General features: G+C 39.7%; 1 protein-coding gene across 7 annotated transcripts in view; it reads right to left on the minus strand.

Moving 5' to 3' along the window:
- The window catches only part of SPATS2L (spermatogenesis associated serine rich 2 like), a 233,839-nt gene that overhangs the window by 78,368 nt on the left and 131,530 nt on the right, over positions 1-23,941 (minus strand). For all 7 annotated transcript variants that reach the window (XM_060194186.1, XM_060194184.1, XM_060194188.1 and 4 more), the window contains 2 exons: positions 3,793-3,901; positions 177-226 (listed from right to left, as the gene is read on the minus strand). In XM_060194186.1, coding sequence (XP_060050169.1) covers positions 177-226; positions 3,793-3,901 — 159 coding nt within the window. The remainder of the gene's footprint in view (positions 1-176; positions 227-3,792; positions 3,902-23,941) is intronic.

Genomic DNA, 23,941 nt, shown 5'->3' on the forward strand with positions numbered 1-23,941 from the left:
AAAGAGAGTTGCAGCTCTGCTTCACCCTTTGTGAAGCTTTCTCCCTGCATGTGGGGGCTAGGAGTTTGAACCTGAGTCCTTGTGCACTGTGCACTGTGCTATGCGCACTCTACCAGGTGTGTCACGAGCCACTGGACAGCCAGATGTTAGTGATTTATAGCTGATACTAGTCTTACCTTCTTTTTTCCTGTCATGTTCCATTCTTTTAGCACTTGAATTGCACTGCCTAGACAAAGACAAAGAATCTTTAGCATGTATTCATGTAACACAACAACACACAAAATCTACCTTTCTATCTAGCAGTACTTTTTTCTTTTTCATTTGTTTTGATATTCTACCTTAATAAAAATGGCAGTTTCACTTTTTATTTCCAGATTTTCATCTGACTCACTGTATGATCTTGGTTTTAATGGAAATACTAAGCCCCACTCCATGAAGCTTACTCTCTCTCTCTCTCTTTCATCACTGTGTTGCTTGCAGAAAAATGCATTTTGAGACTTTTTTGATAGCTTCATAAGGCTGAATTAGAGTTCTTCTGTTTAATATATGAATAAAAGTATCTGTACTTTTCCAGGCCAAGCATGGGATTTTTTTCAATATTATTAACTACGCAAACCACAGATTCTTTGGCTCTCACTTTTCCGGCCTCTGTTCCTTAAATTCCAAACTTGCAGAGTGCAAAGGGGACAGGTGATCTCTTGCCAGTGTGGATGTAATGTGGTCTTTGCAAGGTTTCCACTTTGTAACAAAAGAAGTTCATCAACTGACAGGTTGAGTCCCAAATTCTGTCAATACCACAAGACACAAACTCATAAGAAAATCCCAACCTGAAAATGTTTCTTTACTAATGATCAGCTGCAAAGACTGTTTTCACTTAGACTAGCAAAGTTCTTTACTCTTCCAGTTGTATTGAGGAGGAGGTCGTTGCCTCATTTGAATAGGTACTATCAAGAGTAGCTCTTAACTGTATTCATCTAACAACTTTAAGCATTCTCATATCAATATTATTAACTAATAGTTCAATATTAGTCAAAGATAAACTCAGGCTGGCCTTCATACAATGAATTTCAAACTAGCAGAGTCAAAATTACTGAGTTGCTGTCACTACTGGATAAGCAGAAGACTATCTTGTTTAGGCTAATGCTTAAACAGGCTAATTATTCTTATCCAACGTTTCCAATTAGATGTTTCTTCTAGGCTGGTTTCAGTTGCATGTACTTGAAATAATAAGACTGCACTTAAGAGTAAGTTAAAAATCCATACTTTTTATTAACAGGGCTGGTCTTTGTCTAATTTGCCCAGAGAATTAATGTTCTTCAGTGTTTTTTCCTTTCGAAGAAGACTAAGAAATCATTTTTATTAGCTTGCTTGGTATGTCACTATGGTCGCTAGTAATCTTCAGGGTGTTTTCATGTACAGCTTATTCTTTCTAAATAAAATCAGATCTTAAAAAAATGTTTGTTTGTTTACTTATTTATTATCAGAGCACTGCTCAGTTCTGGCTTATGGTGGTGTGGGGGATTGAACCTGGGACTTTGGAGCCTCAGGCATGAGATTCTCTTTGCAGAACCATTATGTTATCTACCCCTGTCCATCTTAAAAAAATGTTAAACTCTCTTCTTAATCAGAAATAGGAGGTGAATCCCTTACTGTTTTCAATTGTAATATTCAATTATTCTAGTTTTCGAGTTTTGATATAAATTCTATTTGTAATTTAGACAATGAGCTTTTAGAGAGCCATTTGGAAGAAGAACTACCTGTGTTTATAAGAGATTCTGAACTGTTATTTTTATTAAATTTTAATTACACTGAAATAAAATTGCTTGGAGTGTTTTAAGCTGCACAGAAACAGTGCTTTTTATATGCCTCCTAAGTAATTCTTAACACATATTTGGAATTCTCAGTGGTTTTTAAACAAGTTTTCCTACTGGTCTCCAACCAAAATGACCCAAGGTTTCTCAGCCATCAGTGAGTTTTTTTAATTGCTATCTTAAAATTGACAAGGTGAAAATTTCAAGAAGGATAAACAGGCACTTTATTTACTAAAAAGGATCTGATGCTATTCCATCAGTTACTGAGCATCTGTGCAGCTCATCAAGGTCACTTTATGGGGAGAAAAAAAAAAGACATCCCTGAGAGGGAGTGGGGGAGCATCAACCCAACCGAGGGTGGAGAAGATGGAGAAAATAATCCTTTTCCTTTCCTAAGGCTTTTTTTTTTCCATGCAAATAATGTTGGCAAGTGAAAGCCAGTTTCTCTGAGTCAAGATATGCATATTTCCCCAATTTTTTTTTGAGACCAACTGTACTGTATGCTGCAAAGTCACTTTAATATTTCACTTTCTTTTCTTTTTTTTAAAGTTTAAAAAATTTTTTAAAAATGTATTATTATCTTTATTTATTAGATAGAGACAGTCAGAAATCAAGAGGGAGGGGGTGATAGAGAAGGAGAGAGACAGAGAGACACCTGCAGCCCTGATTCACCACTCGTAAAGCTTTCCCCCTACAGGTGGCGACTGGGGGCTAGAACCTGGTTCCTTGCACATTGTAATACATGCGCTCAACCAGGTGCGCCACCACCCAGCCCCCTATATTTCATTTTCTACTACTTGTTCTTGTGACTAAAAAGTCTCTATCTGTCAGTACATAAAAGAGGGAGGAACAGAAAGTTATGTGCTGCCAATGTGCAGGTCTATTTGGGATGATCATCATTTGAAAATTCAATCAGGACCCTAATGATGACATCAGAATGTGAGCATGATGCCAAGCCCAGGACCCTGCCTGAAATACAGTTATACTTATCAGAACTTAGAGAGATTGTTCTACTTCCAGCAAAACAAGCACATCAAACCATGCTTAAGAAATAAAGTTTGCACAGGATACAGCCCTAACTTTGTCAGATCAAGTTTCACTAGTTTACCAGGATAGAAGACGCATGATAAAGACAAGTAGGGGACATTTGTCTGTAAACAGAAATTTAGTTTTATTAGAAGATTTTCCCTCACAATTTACTGGAAATCTAAAGCTGAAATTTATACATTTCTGGGATAAAAAACATTCCTGAGACTTTAGATTCTGCATCACTAAAAATGGGCATCACTAACAATGTTTATATTACAACTAAAAAAAAAAGACAAAAAGAATTACATAAAGTGAATGGTATTCTACTAAGCTAGGTAATATCAAACTCAAAAACTAGGAGTCACCTAAAGAAAAACTTAAAAAAGAAAGCATATCAGAATAAATCACTCCTCTGAAACTACATAAGCATCAAACTCAAGGCTTTCAGCTATAGGGCCAAGGGCCAAGCAGAACGACACTGCCAGAAGAGTTGAGAAGGTTTTTCAGATCAAGAATAAAGCTCATTGCCCACCACTCACAAGGACACCATTGTATTAAAGATGCACTAAGTCACAAGCTGCAGTTGCTGGGAGGCCATGAATAAGGTGCATGAGAATGGGCACCTTTGAGAAACCACTTTTTTTTAGTGGTAGAAAAAGAACTTCCAAATTCTACTCTTGCTAAAAACATATATATATGTTTTCAAAGCCAAGTAAATTTGTTATGAGTAAATACTGATAACTAACTGGAATTTAATGCATTGATGGAAGAAATCACAGAATATATGGGCTATCTTTAAAGTATGCTGCTTGTTTATGTGGTGCTAGAGATCTGACTCAGGGCCTCTCACCTAGCAGGTATCCTCTGTACCAATGAGCTTCCTCCTTGGCCATTTAGGTCTATAGGTCATTTAGCATTTCTACTTCCAGGTTCATGGGATCTGTATACTTACCATCCACAAAGGCTTGTACTGCTTTATCTACATTAAAATCGAACTGCTGCAGCACCAGGACTATTTCATTATTGCTTTTATTGGGAACAACTGATCGAACAGCATAGATCTGTAAAGGGAAAGTGAAAAGGAAAGAAAGCACTTTGAATATTGCTCTTCCATGAAGCTCACTGGAGGGAATTATAACCAGTAGGAAGACCCTGCAAAGCTAGCTGAGCCATTTTCTTGCTATCAAGCACACTCAAGGCATTTCAGACCAGTCAACGTTCACCCTGGAAACCACCTTGGCACTTTGTGTACAACATGCTTGTATTCCATAAAGATCTATTTGTTGGGATTGTGGGATCGAGGGTGAAAAAGTCAACTCTGGGTTTGCTGTCTACCCTTCCCCAAGATGTATTTTCAGTGAGGACACAGCCTGTTTCTTGTCTCTGGCTGGCCTTGTTACTGGCTCAGGAAGTAGATCTGGAAAACTTAATCAAATGTCTTAGCTTCTCTTATCTGCACAATGGAAACAGTCATGTCAATGTTCACAGAAGTGTGTTGTAAAACTCCAAGTATTTATAGAGATAAGAAATTTGGGCCATTGCATCTTTGAAATGGCCATCACAATATAGAAAACGTGCCCAGACATCTTTCTGAAACCAACATTTAAAACACAATCAAAGTAAGTACATAAAAGCCAAGAATTTCACAGAGTTAGATGGATACTCAATTTTTCATGTCCTGGGAGTAAACTGAGTATGTAGTCTTCTTGCCTACTAGAATTATCTGGCATTTATTTCACAGAACTTGAAATTACTACTGGAGGTCATAACTATTTTATCAAAACCTGACTCACTCTGAATAATTATTTGTATATATGTGACCCAAGAGTCCTTTGATTTTATTTCCTGCTTTTGTATTCTTTTTTTCCCTTAGTCTCTACATTATAAATACATTAACATTTTCAAATCAAAGCTTTTTTTTCCCTTTTTCTTTTCCCCTCTTTAAATAAAAGAATATATTCTGAATGGTTATTGTGTGACAAGGCATAAAAGTTCCAGGAGTCGATAGAGAAGATATACACATCAATAAAGTGATCACACAGAAATATGTATACCTGCACACTGTGACAAAGGCTGTGACATCATAGAGTAGGGAGACCATGTAAAGGTGCTAACAAGTCAGGGGCAATGAGGAAGGGGAAACAGCGTTTTAGCAGAGGCAACAGAAAGGATGAAGAGCTGAGGAGACAGTGCTGGCAGGGAGGACAGAGGGTGGCAGACAGGGAGCCTTCGAGAGTATAAGATGAAGGTGGGGGCCGGGTGGTGGCACACCTGGTTGAGTGCATGTGTTAGAATGCGCAAGGACCCTGGTTTGAGCCCCTGGCCCTCACCTGCAGGGGGAAAGCTTTGCAAGTGGTAAAGCAGTGCTGTGCAGGTGTCTCTCTGTCTCTCTCCTTCTCTAATTCCCCCTTGCCTTTCTATTTCTGGTTGTCTCTATTCACTACATAAGTAAAGATAATTGGGGAAAAAAAGGAAAAGATGAAGGTAGAGGTGGTTAGGGTTATTCAAGGTGCACAAACAACAGGACTTAGTTCTTATGAGCATCCCTGAACAATCACTTTCTGAAACTGTCATTCATTCAATTACAGTTTTCTCACCTATCCTCTTTCTCCTTCCCTTTGTCTTCTCTATGTATTCATATGTAATATTGTGCGAGTTAAGGTGTATGGCTTACACAGTCGTTGGATATATTTACATAAAGTAAAATCACCACCACCACCAGGAGAATAATGCTTTCATTCCATCACATAAATAATTATGTTATTTTTTCACAGTGAGAATATTTAGTTCCACTCTTACTGATTTTCAACACTGTACATTCGATCCCCAGAACTTGTTAATCTTATAACTGAGGATGTCTACTTTTTGACCATTTCCCCCTTTTTAAAGAAAAGCCAAGGTGGTGATAAAACCAGAATTCCCTGGATCCAGTTCAGGAAAGTCATTATTAATGTGTAGCCAACAATAAGTACAACTGGACTCGTGGTATATAAACTGACATGTAACCCTTCTAATGTAGTTACCCCCCCACCGCCCCCACAACCTCCAGGGTTATCACTGGGGCTCGGTGCCTGCACTAGGAATCCATCACTCCTGAAGGACACTTTCTCCATTTTGTTGTTGTTATTATTGTTATTGTATTGTTCTTGTTGTATAGGACAGAGAGAAGAAATTAAGAGAGGAGGTGAAGACAGAGAGAGGGGGAGAAAGACACCTGCAGACCTGCTTCACCGCTTGTGAAGTGACTGCCCATGTGGGGTGGGGAGCCGGGGGCTCGAAGAATCCTTACATGGGTCTCTGTGTTTATTGCCATGTGCACTTAACCTGCAGTGCTACTGGCCAGACCCTACTTTTTAAATACAATGTAAGCCTTTTAAGATACAACAGTTGGGAGTTGGGCAGTAGTATAGCGGGTTAAACACACTTGACACGAAGCGCAAGGACCAGTATAAAGATCCCGGTTCAAGCTCCTCAGCTGTAGGGGGTCACTTCACAGGCGGTGTAGCAGGTCTGCAGGTGTCTATTTTTCTCCCTCTCTTTCCCTCCTCTCTCCATTTCTCTGTGTCCTATCTAACAATTGACGACATCAATAACAATAACAATAGTAACTACAAAAAATATTTTTTAAAAAGCCAAAAAGATACAACAGTTGGCTAATGTTGGAAGATTTCTTAATAATTATCATTATTATCACATCAGTGTTGCTCTTCTCAGTAACATATTGCTTAGTTGATAATTACATTATAATGATGTCATGATGACATTATAGTTACACTAAGCCAAAACCTACACAGTTGTTAAAGAGCCAGCACTTTGGGGGCCGGGTGGTGGTGCACCTGGTTGAGCGCACATGTTACAATGTACAAGGACCCAGGTTCAAACCCTTGGTCTCCACCTGCACGAGGAAAGCTACAAGAGTGGCAAAGCAGGTCTGTATGTGTCTGTTTCTCTCCCTCCCTAACTTCCTCTTCCTTTTAATTTCTGACTGTCCACTATCAAATTGTGTGAAGTTGTACCCCTCTTATCCTACGGTTTATTCAATATTTCTTCTTTATACATAAAAACATTAAAAAAAACTGCCTCCAGTCATTTTGCTCTTTAAATTTAAAAGCAAAAATCATTATTGGGTAGAGACAGAGAGAAACTGAGATGGAAGGGAAGAGATAGAAAAGAGACAGAGAAGGGGAGTTGGGCAGTGGTGCAGCAGGTTAAGTGCACGTGGTGCAAAGCACAAGGACCACTGTAAGGATCCTGGTTCGAGCCCCCGGCTCCCCACCTGCAGGGGAGTCGCTTCACAGGCGGTGAAGCAGGTCTGCAGTTTTCTATCTCCCTCTCCCCTTCTCTGTCTTCCCCTCTTTTCTCCATTTCTCTCTGTCCTATCCAACTACAACAACATCAGTAACCACAACAAGGGAAACAAAAAGGAAAACAAATAAATATTTTTAAAAATTTAAAAAAAGATTAAAAACAAGAAAAGAGAGAGAGACACTTGCAGACCTGCTTCACTACTCTTGAATCTTTCCCCCTGTAGGTAGGGAGTGGGGAATTGAACCCTAGTTCTTGAGCATAACATATGCTCTCAAACAGGTATACCCCTACTGACTACCCTTCCAGTCATCTCTCTGCTTGCTTTCTCTGCTTGCTTCTGTTGAAGCAAAGACAATGTAAGTCATGGCTTATAGAAGCACTTCCATTTTAGATGCGTATACTACTTTTCCTAACTTCAGTAAAGAAAAAAAACTCCATCATGATCAATATAGGAAATGTCTTTTTTTTTTTCATATATCCATTTTACATGTCCTAGCTCTGAAGAGATTCTTAGAAAGTTGTCAATAACTGTGCTTTCATATCAAATCTAACTATGAATACTGTATGTAATTCCCAGGGGAAAATGCTGAGTTCAGATGGGAATTCAAAATTTTATAGAAACGAGGAAAAAAAGGGAAAATAACTGTGCCTATTTCTCGACAGATTGTCATAATATTGAATTCTAGTGACTTTCTGGCCAAAGCTCTGCTTCTGGGCTTAGCTAATGTGGAGAGAGAATACTCAGAGTACTGTTTCCCCATCCTCTTATTTATAAGTTCACTACATTAATTTTCCTATGGAAACATCTTTGAGAAAGATGGGAGTGACAGTGGATACTTGGATGTGTGTCTGACAACACAGTAACTCATGGTGTCACTTCTCATGCAGAGTCACAAGGGGTCCATGCCCACCCCCCACCCCCACACAAAAAAATCTTCCCCTGAAGTTGCTTTAAATGTTGAGGAGTAGCTGACAAAGGGAGTGTTACCGTGAGGCTGTGCAGAAAGGCTGCCTTTGCAATTGGAAATAAAGCTCCTGGAGGAATGAATCAATCAATGCGTGACTAATGGTAGTTTGCACATGGGGAACTCATAAAATTCATGCCTGCGGTGGCTATTTTGCAGAGGCTGCTTTTGGCTCTGCTTCAGACACAGTCTTTACTTCACTGCCACAACCCAAGCTGGTGAGTCTGCTGCTGCAGCTTCACACTGGAGCCCAGCTTCAAGCTGCACTTAACTGTGTTCCTCTTGGGCCCCCTTGCCATGAGCAGAGTGGTCTGAAAAGGAACCTGTGACTAGCCAGCCAGCACAGACTGTGGGGTGACAATCCCAGCCCAGGGTCCTTAGCAGTTCATTTAGCAAGCTCTTACCCTTTCCCAGATCACATTTCTCCATTTGGCTTCCACGAACTTTAATCCGGTTTGGCAAACTCAGTTTGCTATAGAGAAAGCCCCCTTTTGCAGATTTCAACCCAAAAGTTGTTTTGATTTTTACCTTTAGCATTTTCCATTTTCCCTCTCCTCCCAAGGGGCTTTCCTGTCTGGCTGGGCAGGGTCTATCCACTGGGCCCCATGCCTCCCCTGTTGGCATTTTGCTTAAGCTAAGCAGCAAGGTGGTGTGGCATCCCCAGAAGCTGTTTGAGCTCAACTTCCCAAATCCCTGGTACCTGAGTTGTCTGGTTTAAGAGCTGCCAGCAGATTTTCTCATTCACACTGTGCAGTTTTTGGAACTAGTCTGTGATGACACACCTTAGAAGTTTTCAAGCTGACTGATGAGTCATTTAGGCTAGGTCTGAATTTCAAAAACAGTCCTGTTTAACATTTTCAACCAACCCCCAAAGCTGGGTGATCAGTACAGACCCAGCATTATCAGAAAGCAGCATGACAGCTGCATTCTCTGCTTCCAGCCTCTCCCGGGCAAATTCATTTTGAGGCTGCTGCCAGATTGTTCTCCCTAAAGCACAACTATAACCATTCCCCCTTTCTCAAGCATATAGCTGATGCCTACAACCTGCCATCCAACGTCATTGGCAGGTGGGCTCCAATCTGCTTCTTCAAAGGTCCCTCTGGTTTGACCCTTTATAGTCCAAGTCCTAGACGTGCTGCCTCTCCACTCCCCAGCTCTGTGTAAATTTGCCCTTTTTTTTTTTTTCCCCAAATCTTACATCTCAGTGAAATAGCATGTGTACTGGGGCCACTTAGTGGTGCACCTGGTTGAGCACACATGTTACAATGCCTAAGGACCCAGGTTCGAGTCCCCGGTCCCCACCTGTAGGGGGAAAACTTTGCAAGTGGTGAAGCGGTGCTATAGGTATCTGTCTCTCTTCCTCTCTATCACCCTGTTCCCTTTCGATTTCTGGCTGTCTCTATCCAATAAATAAATAAAGGTAATAAAAAAATTTAAAAAGAAATAGCATGTGTACTATGGCAACATGCTGTTTTACTTTGTATACTTATTTATTTTTACCTACCAGAGCACTGCTTAGCTCTGGTTTATGGTGGTTATGGGAACTGAACTTAGGACCTTTGGTTTCTCAGGCCTGAACGTCCTCTTGCATCACCATTATGCTATCTTCCCAGCTTCCGGGTATACCATGAAGTCCTCTCAGCCATCCCTGCCATAAGTCATTCCTACTTTCTTCCATTTCCCACTACACTCACCATACTTTCTTTCTTTTTTTTAAAATTACCTTTATTTGTTTATTGGACAGAAACAGTCAGACATCAAGAGGGAAGGGAGTGATAGAGAGGGAGAGAGACAGAGAGACAGCTGCAACACTGCTTCACCACTTGCAAAGCTTTCTCCCCTGCAGGTGGGGACAGGGGGCTTGACCCAGGTCTTTGACCATGGAAACTTGATGGACGTCAAGTGTCAAGTATAGAATTTAGCATTTATTAGCTGCTCAAGAAATATAAAGAAACAAAAAAGGGTGAGATATCTGCATGAGGCCACAAAGGAGAAGGATCTCTTTACTGTCAGCCAGCCTTTGCCCACTGAAACTGAAAGATGTCACTAGTACGCTTTGGTGAAAACTTATTTGGGGTGGATGAATTTGTTCTGTATACCACCCATCTTAAAAAAAATTCTACAGACCCAACACACTTAAGCTCTCCTCAGTCTTCTCTTCTTCCAAAAGCTAAGCAGTACTGTAAGGAAGAGGTGGTCCCTAAGGTGCCTACATGAAGTCCCCCCACCCCCACCCCCATCTCCCAAGTATTTGTGTATTTATTAACCAAATGCCTATAATGATCAGATATTGTACTAGTGGCTGAAAAACACTAACAAAACAAAAATGCTCATTACCAACCTTAGAGAGAGAAAAGAATGTAAACACACAAATGAAGAGGGGGGGTCTTGGAGGCAGCCTCACTTCCTGTTCATTTAAGCCTTCCTGAATAAGAATAGCCTCCATTTTGTTGGACAGTACTTTGTGAGAGTTTCATTTTCTAGAATAAGTCACAAGTAAAAAAAGAGGGGCTGATAAAAGTAAAGCAAGTAATTAATGCAATTGGCAAAAGGAAGATGAAAGATGAATCTGGTGAAAATGTGATAATAAAGGCCCACAGCTCTGCTCCTGCCTCTTCCAGCACTCTTGTGGCCATTAATTATTTCCTTGTGTGGCCATTTAGCTCACTGGGATGTGAGCTAATGAACTACAAAGACTATTTCTTTGTTTCCACAAGGCCTAGAACAATGGCTGGCATTCAGTAGATGATTCATAAATGCTGGTTGAATAGATGAATGAATGACTGAATAAATAAAAGGAAGTGGGAAGTCTAGTAAGATGGCCACGGAAATACTCCAGTTCTATTGGCCAGCTACCCCCCCACTGCTGCTATGATGGTGCAGCTCTGTAATTCAGCATAAAGTATTAGCAGTCTTAAAAGGTTTCTAGCTCCCTAGGTCCCTGGCACTGCACATGCACATGCACATGGCTGACCCCAGCCTTAAGGAGCTTGTAATCTTGGAGGTGAGCTTAATGTTATCCCCTACACTAAGGACAATAATTAACAGCCTGCAACCTCCTTTTCACTCCAGTGAGAACCAGTTATTTATGGGTATGCCATTCCTGCAAATTTTGAAAGGAACTTTATAATTAGTTTTGGTCATGTTTCTCAATTACTAAGCTGTTCAGAGATGTCTTAAAAACAGCTCATCTCTGTGTGTTTTGATTCACTTGCTGGGCCACTAACATTACCTAAACTCTAATGAATGCAGATTTCCTAAGAGTCTTTCTGAGGAAGAAAGTATTCTTTGCAGACCAGTACCTTTATGTCACAGATAATTCCTAATTTAATTGTCCTGACATCTACTCTCTATCAGCACAAATAAATAAACAAATAAATATGTATGAGAAGTTGTCATGTTCTACTTGGCTGATTTTTTTTTTTTAATTAACACCAGAAGTACAAATTAAAATGAACTGTTGGGGAGGGTAGGGAGTCAGGATTAAAAGAAATAATCAAGACCTGAAGGTTGAAGGAAGTATGAAGCTTTTACACAATCACAAGAAGTTTAAAGTGGGAAGATCTCAGAGACAGTGTAATCATGGCTTCTCAAGCTTAAAATTCACCCCGATCACTTTGGATTTGACCAGAATGCAGATTCTGATTTAGTTTTAGAAGTAGAGTCCAAATTCTTCATTTCTAGCAAGTTTCCTGGTGAGGTATCAATAGAGACTGCTGGTTCCAGGGCATGGTGGGCCCATCAGTTGCTTCCAAAGACATTTGTGTCCTAGGTCTCCAAAACTTTGAATCATGCTGGGTTACATGACAAGTCAAGGTTGTAGACAAGATTAAGGCTGTTAGGGGAGAGGGGGCATAAGATGAGGAAATTATTCTGGATCATTGCAGTGGGACTTATAGAAGAATCACAGGAGTTCTTTAAATTGGAAGACTAAAGCAGAGGCAATGTGAGAAAGGTCTTCACCAGCCACTGCTAGCTAAGATAAACAAATAAAACCAGCAGAAAACAGATGAACTGATAACTGTAAGTAGCTTCTAGAAATTGGGGAAGGCAAGAAAGAAAAAAAATTTTCCCGAGCTTCTAGAAAGCCATGTAACTCTGCTGACACCGTAACTGTAACTCCATGTGACTCATTTGGACTTCAGATCCCAGTGAGATAATAAGATCTTGTTGCTTTTTGTTTGTGACAATGTTACAGCCAGTCCCATTTGTTACAGCACTGGGAAACCAAAACAATGAGCCGCCCTTTGGGGAACAAAGGTTCTAATGTGATGTCTTCCTCTTTCTCACTAACTGTTCTCTTTTTTAAAAATTTTTTAATGTTTATTTATTTATTTATTCCCTTTTGTTGCCCTTGTTGTTTTATTGTTGTTGTAGTTACGATTGTTGCCAGCACTGTTTTGATAGGACAGAGAGAAATGGAGAGAGGAGGGGAAGACAGAGAGGGGAAGAGAAAGATAGACACCTGCAGACCTGCTTCACCGCCTGTGAAGCGACTGCCCTGCAGGTGGGGAGCTGGGGGTTCGAACCGGGATCCTTAGCCGGTCCTTGCGCTTTGTGCCACCTGCGCTTAACCCGCTGCACTACCGCCCGACTCCCAACTATTCTCTTTTTATAAGATAGACATGACAGTGCTTCCACTCCCTCCCATGAAGTTTGAGGGAATTCTAACCATTCATTCAAGTTGATTTTGTGAAGGAAAATGAGATGAATCTGACAAAGTCTTTGCCCCTAAGGAGTTGAGGAAATAGAAGGAAAAGAAAGCAAAGTCATAAATAACTAAAGAGTTATTCTGACAACAAAATCCTTTCTGAATCTGACCAGTTCTTTATTATTTTTTAACTACTCTGGACAAGTTCCCATCACTTTTCACCTGACCTCTGGAAAAAGCCTTCTAATTGGATTTTCTGGCTGGGATTCTCCTCTCTCCAACCCATCTTCCAACAATCACAGCGTAATTAATCTCCTCAAAGTGCTTATGGAGGGAAGGAGCTGGCAATGAGAAACAACTTGAAGAGAGGAAACAGGAGATAAATTATGAAGCAAAGCTCCAAACGAAATGGCACCAAAATCTATGTGAAAAGCAAAATTTATGAAAGGAGGGAAAAAGAAGAGTGACAATTTATTAAAATTTGAGAATGTGAAGAGGAAAATGTAAGTACACTGACTTCTCTGAGTAAGAGCTTTAGAGTTTGCTTCAGGGCTAAAAAGTGAAGGAAAAAAGGCTTAGTGTTGCCTTATGGGAGTGAGAGGAAATGGCCTAGATGAATGAAAATATTGCTGAGCAATAATGAATGTCCACTAAAGCTAGAAAGCACAGGTTGGTCAGGGAACCAAATGGCATGGCTTTCCCTAGCCATTCTTAACAAGGCAGAAACAGAGGCAGAGACAAACCATAACCCCAAATTACCAACACGCAAAGACTCAGAGGTAGATCCTAAGCATACAGAGACAAGAATCATTAAGGCATAGACCTCTTCAGATCAGTGTCTCTGTTTTCTTTGGCTATAGCCTAGAAGAGGAATTGCCAGGCCCTAGGACAGGTCTGTTTCTAGCATTAGGATGAGTCTTTAGACTGCTTACGACACAATTTGTTATAGCCCAAATTTGGAAGCAACCTCGGTGCACAATGACAGAGGATAACTAAGAAAATTAAGATATATATTAAAATCACTATATATATATAGATATAGATATAGATATAGTTAGTTATAAAAAAAGTTGAACTCATCTCCTTTGCCACATCTTGGACAGAACTTGAAGGTATCATGTTGGGTGAGATTAGCCAGAAAGAGAAGGACCAAATGTTGAATAATCTCATATGTGGAACTTAAGAAACAAAGACAGTAAGGGAAAATATAGTGTGAAGCTTGGACTGTGTACGGTGTATTGCACCAAAGCAAAGGACCATGGTGAAGAAAGAAAAAGGAAGGAGATGGAAGAGCGCTAGGGTTCTGGCGTACAATGAGGGGCAAAGGCCTGGGATGGGAAGTGAGGGTCTTGCAGACATCTAGACATCTACCATGGGGGAGATGAGAGGTCGTACTTACATGTCAACAACTGAACTGTAACCTATTAACCACCAAAAAGGTACATATATAAATGTATATATTTATGTATGTGTAATATATGTATATGTATATAAATATAAAGAATTAGCACGCATCTGTGCTCTATGAAAAGGGGATGCTGGGTTGAGAGACTAGGGAGAAGGTAAGGGACAAGAGATTCTGTTGTGACCACAGAGCAGATGTTAAAGAAAGAGAGGAAGAGAGAGATCAAGAATAAGAAGGGTGCAGCCAGAAAGGGGACACTAGACACTGTCACTCCTTGGTCCTCGTTCCACCTTCTGGCCTAACAGACATAATTCTCTATCGAAAGGTAAGCCATGTAGTTTTCCCAAGGAGGGAATGTACTTCCCAGAATCCCATCCTTTATAGAGTAAACATATGTTCTACAGAAGTTTTTCATAAACTGTGCTCTCCAATTTTTTACCATCCTCACAAGTTCCTCTGAATATACCCTGTTGAAAGAGAATCTTATACACAAAATCCATCATCCTAGTAGTGTTAGGATCTGAGCAGAGGACTGTGGGACCTTCCTCAATCATGGTTGGACCCCACTTATCTGTCAGAGGAATTTAAGATGGCAGGACTTTCAGGAACCATAGTAATTACTAACTCAAAATGGAGTTTTCTTCCCCCTCCTCCACTTTTAAATTTTTACCAAGATAACAGTGTCATGCAAGGCTGTAAGTTTTAGGGGTATAATGTCACACCACACCCACCACATCACCCAACCCCTCCCATCAATCAATTTGAACCCTGAATCCTCATAACCATCTTATATCATCTCTGAATATAACTTCCCAGCTATCAACTAATTGGTTTGAGTATGGTGTCTACTGTTCTCATCATTTTTGCATTGTTTCAAAATACCAGTTTTTGAGAGGGTATCACAGATAGGTGTTGCTACATAACTAGTCAACCCAAAACTAGATGGCTTAGACCAACAGTCCAATGTTATTTCCCAAGATTCCTGTGGACCAAGAATTCAAGAAGAGTTGAACTGAGTGGGTCTGCCTTGGCGCTTCTCAAGCAAACAGAGAGAAGAGGTGGGTGGAGGGCAGGAATGCTGAGGCACTGGTGTCTGGCTGGGTCCTCCTTCCCCACCCTCTCATATCATCTCCATGTGATCTTTCCTACTGCCCAAGAGCAGTCAGTTTGTTTAGACTGCACTCTGGGGCTCTCACATAAGCACCCCAACTAGAGAGAAAATAGCTAACTATGCTAACATAGTGCCATGTAACTATGAAAGCCACATGGCACTATATCCTTCTTACTCTCCCAGTCAACCAGTCCCCAGAGCTGATTCATTGTGCAGGTATCAAGCCCCATTGGTAACCCTGGTGGAAAAAAAAAAATGGAAAGAAAAATGTAAACTGCTGGTTTAGTTTATTTACAATTTCTTTAATTCCTAGAAATAAGCCTGATAACTTGTTGTAGAGCAAGAGATACTCAAATGGGTTTTCCCCCCTCTTAACTAAAGAAATAGTAAAAGTAAAATCAGATAAACTGTTTTAAACTTTATAACTTAATCCATGATAATTTTTTCTTTTCAGAATTTGGACCATTAACCTGTCACTTGTAGTTATATGTACATGTGCATATATATTATGTGACTTAAAAAAATTTTTTTTGAGGTGGTTAAGATTTTTTTAAATAAATTTATTTATTTATTTATTTTCCCTTTTGTTGTCCTTCATTGTTGTTGTTATTGATGTCGTCATTGTTGGATAAGACAGGGAGAAATGAGAGAGGAGGGGAAGACAGAGAGGGGGAGAGAAAGACACACACCTGCAGACCTGCTTCACCGCCTGTGAAGCGACTCCCCTGCAGGTGGGGAGCCAGGGGCTCGAACCAGGATCCGTACACTGGTCCCTGCACTTTGTGCCATTTGCGCATAACCCACGGTGCTACCACCCAACCCCCATTTTGTGACTTTCAAGTGGCTGCTGCTAGTAACAGCTGCTCCTCTAGTGTGCACCCACGCTAGCACTGGGCTTCATACACACTTCACTGCACCCATCAGAGAGAAGTGGACAACCACATGTTTTCTGTGACTGTGGCTGAGTCTTCATCACCACTTTTTCAGAACTTCTAGTTAGACCTGCTCATTAGGGTAGGATGAGTCCAAATTCACGAAGCCTTTATCAGACAAGCTGTTAAACACACGCATGCACACACGGCAGTAAGACTTAGGTAACTATTCCATCCATATACTTTTGTTAATAAATCCCATACTGAGATTTACTAGAGAAATCAATAGAAACTGATTATTTTTTAAAAGTATTTATTTATTCCCTTTTGTTGCCCTTGTTGTTTTATTGTTGTAGTTATTATTATTGTTATTGATGTCATCATTGTTGGATAGGACAGACAGAAATGAGAGAGAAGGGGAAGACAGAAAGGGGGAGAGAAAGATAGACACCTGCAGACCTGCTTCACTACTTGTGAAGTGACTCCCCTGCAGGTGGGGAGCCAGGGGCTCAAACTGGGATCCTTACACCAGTCCTTGCGCTTTGCGCCACCTGCAAAACTGATTATTTTCACAATGCATTTTATTTCTGGTATTCAAATAAAGAGAAAAGTAAGGTACTTTTATCTTCTACTTCTAACACAGAATATTCAGTTAAAAACTTTTCGTCACTTTCTCTGGAATTTAAGGACTTGAGGGTGTAATGGTCAGCGCAATTACTGACATCCACTCTCCTTAGGGTTTTTCCCTGCTGGCACACAGAACTACTAAGACAAAGAGTACCATAATGGCATAATCACTCACTATTAACCTTTAATCACTACCAACATAAAGGAGTTAACTAATTGCCCTTTAGTTCTAAAATAAATGAGCTACATTTCCTCTTTGAGTTATATTAACTTTGGATATTCGTATAGTGTGCAGGAAGGAGATAGTCTAAACACTACGGAAACTAGGATTATACTTTCTCTTTGGAATAACTTCATGTGTTGATCTGCATGCCCTTTTCATTTTTTTAACAACCTGACCAATTTAAAAAAAGGCCTTCTGGTTTAAAAGCCATTAAAATTCTTAGGGGCCAAGTAGTGGCACACCTGGTTGAACACTCACATTACAGTCTGCAAGGACCCTGGTTCAAGCCTCTGGACCCATCTTCAGGGAGGAAGCTTCAAGAGTGGTGGAGCAGGGCTGCAGTGTTTTGCTCTCACCCTTTCCACTTCTCCCTTCCCCCCTCAATTTTTCTGTCCTATCAAATATAAGAAAAAAAATAAAGCCAAGAAATAAAAATAAAAAATGAGGGGGCCAGGTGGTAGTGCACTTAGTAGAATGCACATATTACAATGTACAAGGAACCTGGTTCAAGCCCATGGTCCCCACCTACAGGGGGAAAGCTTCAGGAGTGGTGAAGCAGGGCTGCAGGTGTCTCTCTGTCTCTCTTCATTTTTGTCAACCCCTTCCATCTCGATTTCTCGCTGCTGCAATAAATAAAGATAACACAAAATAAATTAATTAATTAAAAAATGATCACCTGATTGGCCAGATGTTGTTTTTCCAGTAATTTTATGCAACTGTTTGCTTTGCTTCTAAACACAATTTAAAAAACTAGTTTGTGCACTGAGCTGTGTTGAATGCTATAATTACAACTTGGGTCAATAAAAACAAAGAGCAAGCATTAACAGATCTCCATAGACATAGATGAATAGATAAAGTGCACAGTATATGCAAAAGCAATGGAATATCAGTCAACCTTTAAAAAAGAAAGCAGTCCAGTCATTTGTGAATAACATGAATGAAGCTGAAGAGCTCCAGGGACTTAGAAATGCTGGTAAGGGCTGGGAGAAGAAATGGGGAGTTGTAAACTACAATGTAAACATTTTGGTTATGCAGATGATATTTTAGAGATCTGCTATACAACAGTTTCCCCAAGTTAGACAATACTCCAGTGTACACACAATAGATTCTGTTTCACTATTTTCATTGACAGTTCTTTTTTTAAGAGCTGAAAAGCAGAACTTTAAGGTCTTGAAGAAGTGTGGCGTCAGAAATGCTGTGCCAGTAAATAGACAAATGGGCCTCAGAAATGTTTCCATGACCTTTCTTTATTTTACAAGGATCTGAGTAAAAGAAAAGTTACATATTGCATTCAAATAGAGGCAGCTGAATCCTCTTACAAGGAGTGGCTGCCCACAGGCTCTCTGAGCTGAGGCACAACTTTCCTCTTTGGTCTTTTAAGGTGGGGAAGACCTTGTAGTCATCTAATGTTAGTGCTGAAAGAGTCTTAAAGATCCCCTGCATGAGCAGATAAGGGAATTAAAACCCAGAGAGATTACAATGTACTGAAAGGCCCTGAGTTTTTCAATAGAATCAAGTGCAAGTGTCCCTTTGTTTCCGTAAGTGTAGTTAGAAACAGAGTATGCTACAATAATAATAATAAGATGACTGAATCATCCTTGGCTGTAGAAGTGGAGAAGACTTCCTGTTCCAGTAACAGCACTGCTCAGCTTACTAAACCAAAGGCAATTCTAAAGTTTCTATTTTATTAATTACTTCTGAAGAGTATTTCTTGAATTTGTAATGGCATCTTTTCAATAAGCCTATATATCTTATGCTCTTCTTTTCTATGACTGAATTCCAAAGCAGGCATTACAGTTCCCATTGGGAACATCCAGTGGTGTTTCATTCTTGATTATTGTGGGAGCCACTCCTATCCAGGAAGCCATCACATCTCTGGAGGCACAGGGGCATCAGTCAGACCCAAGCCACCAGGACTTTCCTAACTAGCAGCTCAGCAACTGATGTGGTGAAAAAAAGCTCCCTTCTGAGGGAAACAGGATTCATTCACCAGGCTGCTCTGGCCTAAAAGACTCCCCTCCCCACCAGCCTGATGAACTTAGCCAGAACAATGTTGCAAGCTGAACCTCTTCCTACCTAATTGTCTTCTCTTTCTTTCAAATACTTTAGACCTTCTTAGAAGTCTGTAGAAACTCCTATTTATTTATTTATTTAGTATTGGATAGAGACAGAGAGAAATTTAGAAGAGAGGGTCAGAGACAGAAAGACATCTGCAGCCCCGTTTCACCACTCATGAAGCTTTTCCCCTTGCAGGTGGGGACCAAGGGCTTGAACTCAGGTCCTTGCGCACTATAATGTGTGCACTTAATTAGGTGCGTTACAGCCTGGCCCCATCTATAGACTCTATCTTATCATGCTTCCTCTCCTTCCTCTTTTATAAGTGCCCCCCGATGAAATATTTTGTTCATCTAATATCATTTTGCCAATCTGAACAATTCAAGCCAAAACGATTGTTTTTGTCTTTTCTCCTTTTCTCTGTCTTTTCATTCTAATGCTTGCTCCAGGGAGACATGTTCCACTCACTTCTCCCTTCTTAACAGCTGAGAACACTATTACAGAATTGAGGCTCAATTCTCTAGACTAAATATTAATTAGCAACTATTTGGGAGACATAGAGACTATGCTATTGCTTTAAGAGGCATCATGTCATACATTAGAAGTCCATGTGCCTTCACAAGGAACTTGTAATCAAGTTGCTAATAAATGGCATACAGAGAAAAAGTGGTTTTAAAAATAATAAAAGCTTTCAAGTGCTGAATCCATCTGTCGGTCTGTCTGTCTGCCAGCCTATCTACCAACTACCCATATATTTACCTATTTATCTAATCTATTTAGATAGATTTTTTCAGTGTTCAAGATGAAAAAAAGAATAATCGAAGCCCTATTCTCTAGCCATAAAAAATTAAAAATAAACTGAATATGAAGGATCACTATGTGAAATGACTAGAATATTGGTCAAATACCCATCCACGCTTAGAGATTACTGACGGAGGTAACTTTTTTTTTTTTTTTCCTGCCACCAAAGGTTTTATTTTTTTAATGTTCTCACATGTCCTTTGGCATTGACAGTTTATCTTGTGCAACTTCCCCACCACAGTCTAAAAGGGGTTGTGAGGAAACACTAGAAGCAGAGAGGACAGAAGGAGACAGAAGCACTGTGAATTCCAATCATGTAACTTGGAAAAGGCCATGTGACGCTAATCCTGCAATAGTAGATTTCTTTTTATCCCCTGAAACTGATGCTGACATTTCCATTAATTCATTCAGTTTCTTTAGACTCCTTGTCAAATCTCTTCTAGTTGCCAGGCAACAACAAAAGTGATTCTGTATATAAGCATGCAGCAATAACTATTGTCAGTGTTTCTCTTTTCTTTAAAATGGAAATTTAATGACCCTTTCCTAAGAGAAAATAATGACATGATCCTGTTTGTGGCAAAACCTGAAAGCTGTGTGTATGGTTTGCCTTCTTGCTATTGGAATCCAAGGACTGGGCTGAATTGACTTAAAAACTCCTATGAAATTGTGAAATGAAGAATTACTCTTAAAGCTTGTATGGTTTGGTCCTTTGAAACAACTGCACAGAATTAAAACTTGCCCCAAATCCCATGAAATGAGTTCTCTATTGAATGGAGTTAATGATTCAAAAATGCACAAAGACAGCTTTTCTGTTCTCATTTCTTCTGCACATTCTCTGAGCCTGCTAAGATCTCTTTAATCAAATCCTTGGGGTTTTCTCACCATACTCCACTTTACATATTTTTGAATACTTTGTAAAACATGAATCAGTACAGTTTCAGGAAAAATAAAAAGCAATAAAATGGACATCTGTCTACTCATTGTGGACAACCTCTACTTCTGTTATCTATAGAAATGTTGCCTTTTCTGTCCCACTGTGGACAAAAGCCTCTTTTGCCATTCCCTATGCCTCCTCCTTTATTCTAATGACTCTATATGGCATTGTTTATGACCCAATCTACCTCTAGAACTTTAACAGGTCTAAAAGCTATCCATAAGAACTGGCACAGCTCAACGAGGAGATTATAGACTACACCATTCCTACTCTGTAGCAACATAATTTCTAGTCTCACTTTCCATGAGGCTCAGCAATAGCTATGGAAGTCTGGAAAAATCCAGTCCAGTTTTATGTTCTTCTTCTCACCTGGCTCCTTTTTTCTAATTGTGGTTCTACATGAATTTAAATAAAATAAAATAAAAACAAAAATCTTGACTAGGGCTCCTCTTTCATTTTTAATTATAAAATAAACTGATGAGCTTCTGGACCCTTTATAATTTTTATATGATTATGGATTCAAAAGCAATTCCATATGTTTTTTCAATTACTTGATGAATCTGTTTGGCAGATTTTCTTATGTCCAGTATACAGATTGGAAAGCTGAGGTCTAAAAATAAAGTAACTGGTTTCAGGCAATTCAACTAGCAATTAGAAGCCAGTTAATCACTATCTTTGTCTTCAAACTGCATAGTTTTCCTATGACTTAATCTTACTGGTGGTCACCTCTCAACTATAATGAATTCCTTAAGTTGACTTAAGGATCATTCTTTGTTAGAATTAACTACTAGTCATCACTGGCACACTCAGTGAATATTACCTCCAATGTACTAAAAAGGATCCCCATTTACTTTCCATCTCCAAATTTGATTACTGAAGTATATCTTACTGAAGATAGTTTATAATAATGTATCAAAGCATCTGAAAAAAATTGTTCTGATAATCTTTTATTTTAGTTGAGAAACACATCTAAAATTTTATTGCTTGGTTTGGCTTAGTATTCAAGGGTTCCACACATGAAATAAGGCAACAGTCACTACCAAGGCCTATTCCTAACTCATGTCTGAGACTTCAGTATTAAATTTCTTTTTTTAAAAAAGTATCTTCTAGATAAGAACTATAAAATGTAAGTACACCCTGAATATAAGCTTCCTGATCAGCTCAAAGATTTTGTTCTCATGAGTGTCTTTAATAAAGCGAGATACTAGAAGGGGTCCTCCTCTATTTTGGTACTGAAGGTATGGCCATTGAGAGGTCTCATCAGTTATCATGAAATCTGGGTTCAACCATGAACTCATAAAAATGTTGGTTTTCTGTAGAACCTCAAGTAGTCAGCCTAAGTAAATAAATGTACTTTATTTAATACAAAAAGAAAGTACTAAAGTGAGATGACATTTCCATTAACCTACATTTTTAGGTTTTCAAGAAGAGCTGAGACGTTGCAAAACATTGTGAATGGGAAATGTAGTGTCTAAAGAACTGAACTATTCATGTGGGCATGCTCCATTCATTTATCTAACTCAAACTGAAGGTCAACTATATGTCATAGCAAGGACGGGAAGATAAGAAAGATCTAGCACCTGCCCCTAGAAGCTCACTGCCATATGGGGAGACAGAGAGGCATCAAAAGCACAATGGCAGGAGTAAGGAGGTGACACAGAATACAGAGAATCTCTCTCTCTCTAACACACACACACACACACACACACACACACACACACACACACACACACACAATACAGAGAATCTCACTGTAGCACAAAGTACAACAGAACAAGAATAATTTGCTGGGACAGAAGGAGGGTGAAGAAAGACATTTGAAAGGACTACTAAAATAGAGATGGGAGAATCCCTGAAGAGAGCATGCCAGAGAGGAAACTGCCTGGGTCAAGCCATGGAGGCAGAAATAGGCCAAGTTGGGGTGACTGGCTAGAAGGCATACCTGGGGAAGTAGCAGTGAAGGAAGATGAGAAAATCAACTGAAACTACATCACACAAAGGATGTATGTCACTCTAATATGAAATTTTGACTCCAACAGCATTTTCAGTTTAAATCCTAACAGTTATATCCAAGAATATAAACTTATTTTATCATAAAACGGTCACAGAATGGCAACTGTAGATTTTGGATGTCTTGAATTTTTCATTGTAAGTTGTATGTTTTTCCTCTGGAGTAAAAGCTGTCTGACACTGATGAGGGCCAGATGATGGAGTACCCGTTTGATCGCACACATTACCGTGCGCAAGGACCTGGGTTCGAGATTGTTTCACGAGAGGTGAAGGATCATTACAGGTGTCTCTTTTCCTCTCTCCTTCCCTAGCTCTCTCTCCACTCTCAATTACTCTCTGTCCTATCAAGTAAAATAAGATGGGAAAAAGAAAAAAAATGACTGTGGGTGGCAGTAAAAAAAATGTGTCTGAGGACAGAAATGCTTTCCTCAGCAAAGCTTCTACATTAGTACCTCCTTCTCCATGGATGTGTTTCAAGCTCCACCCCCCAAATGGATGCCTGAGACTGCAGACTGTAGATTATATATATATAATGCATATGACATACACATGTCTTATATATGCTATATTTCCTACACCATATATATATATCTTACAAAATATGCTATTTATATTGGATAGTGACAGAAAGAAAGAGAGCTGAAGGACATAGTTAGACAGACAGAGACCTGTACTGCTCACCTCTTGTGACGCTTCCCCCCTGAGAGTGGGACTAGGGATTTGAACCCCGATCCTTATGTCCTATATGTGTACACTCTACCAGGGGCACCACTGTCTGGCATGCATATATGAATATACATATGATCTATAAATGAGGCACAGTAAGAGATTAACAGTGATAACTAATAATAAAATAGAAAAACTCAGCAATGTATCGTAATAAAAGTAGGAATGTGAAATGTTTATTAGACGTAATACTTAGGGACTGTGTTTATCCTGAGAAACTAAAACTGTGGAAAGTGAGCCCAGAAGTATGGGAGGTCTCTTCTATGCCTGCTCATCAGGAGTGGAGCCACTAGAGATAAGGACTGAATTTGTCTCATCAATAGCCTTTGTTACGTATTTGATTTCCCACAGTGTCTGACTAGCACTGCGTGGAAACAGCCCCAGATGTCGAAAAGCCTATGATTTATAATTTA

This window comes from Erinaceus europaeus, chromosome 7 (genome assembly GCF_950295315.1).
Source record: "Erinaceus europaeus chromosome 7, mEriEur2.1, whole genome shotgun sequence".
Taxonomy (NCBI): Eukaryota; Metazoa; Chordata; class Mammalia; order Eulipotyphla; family Erinaceidae; genus Erinaceus; species Erinaceus europaeus.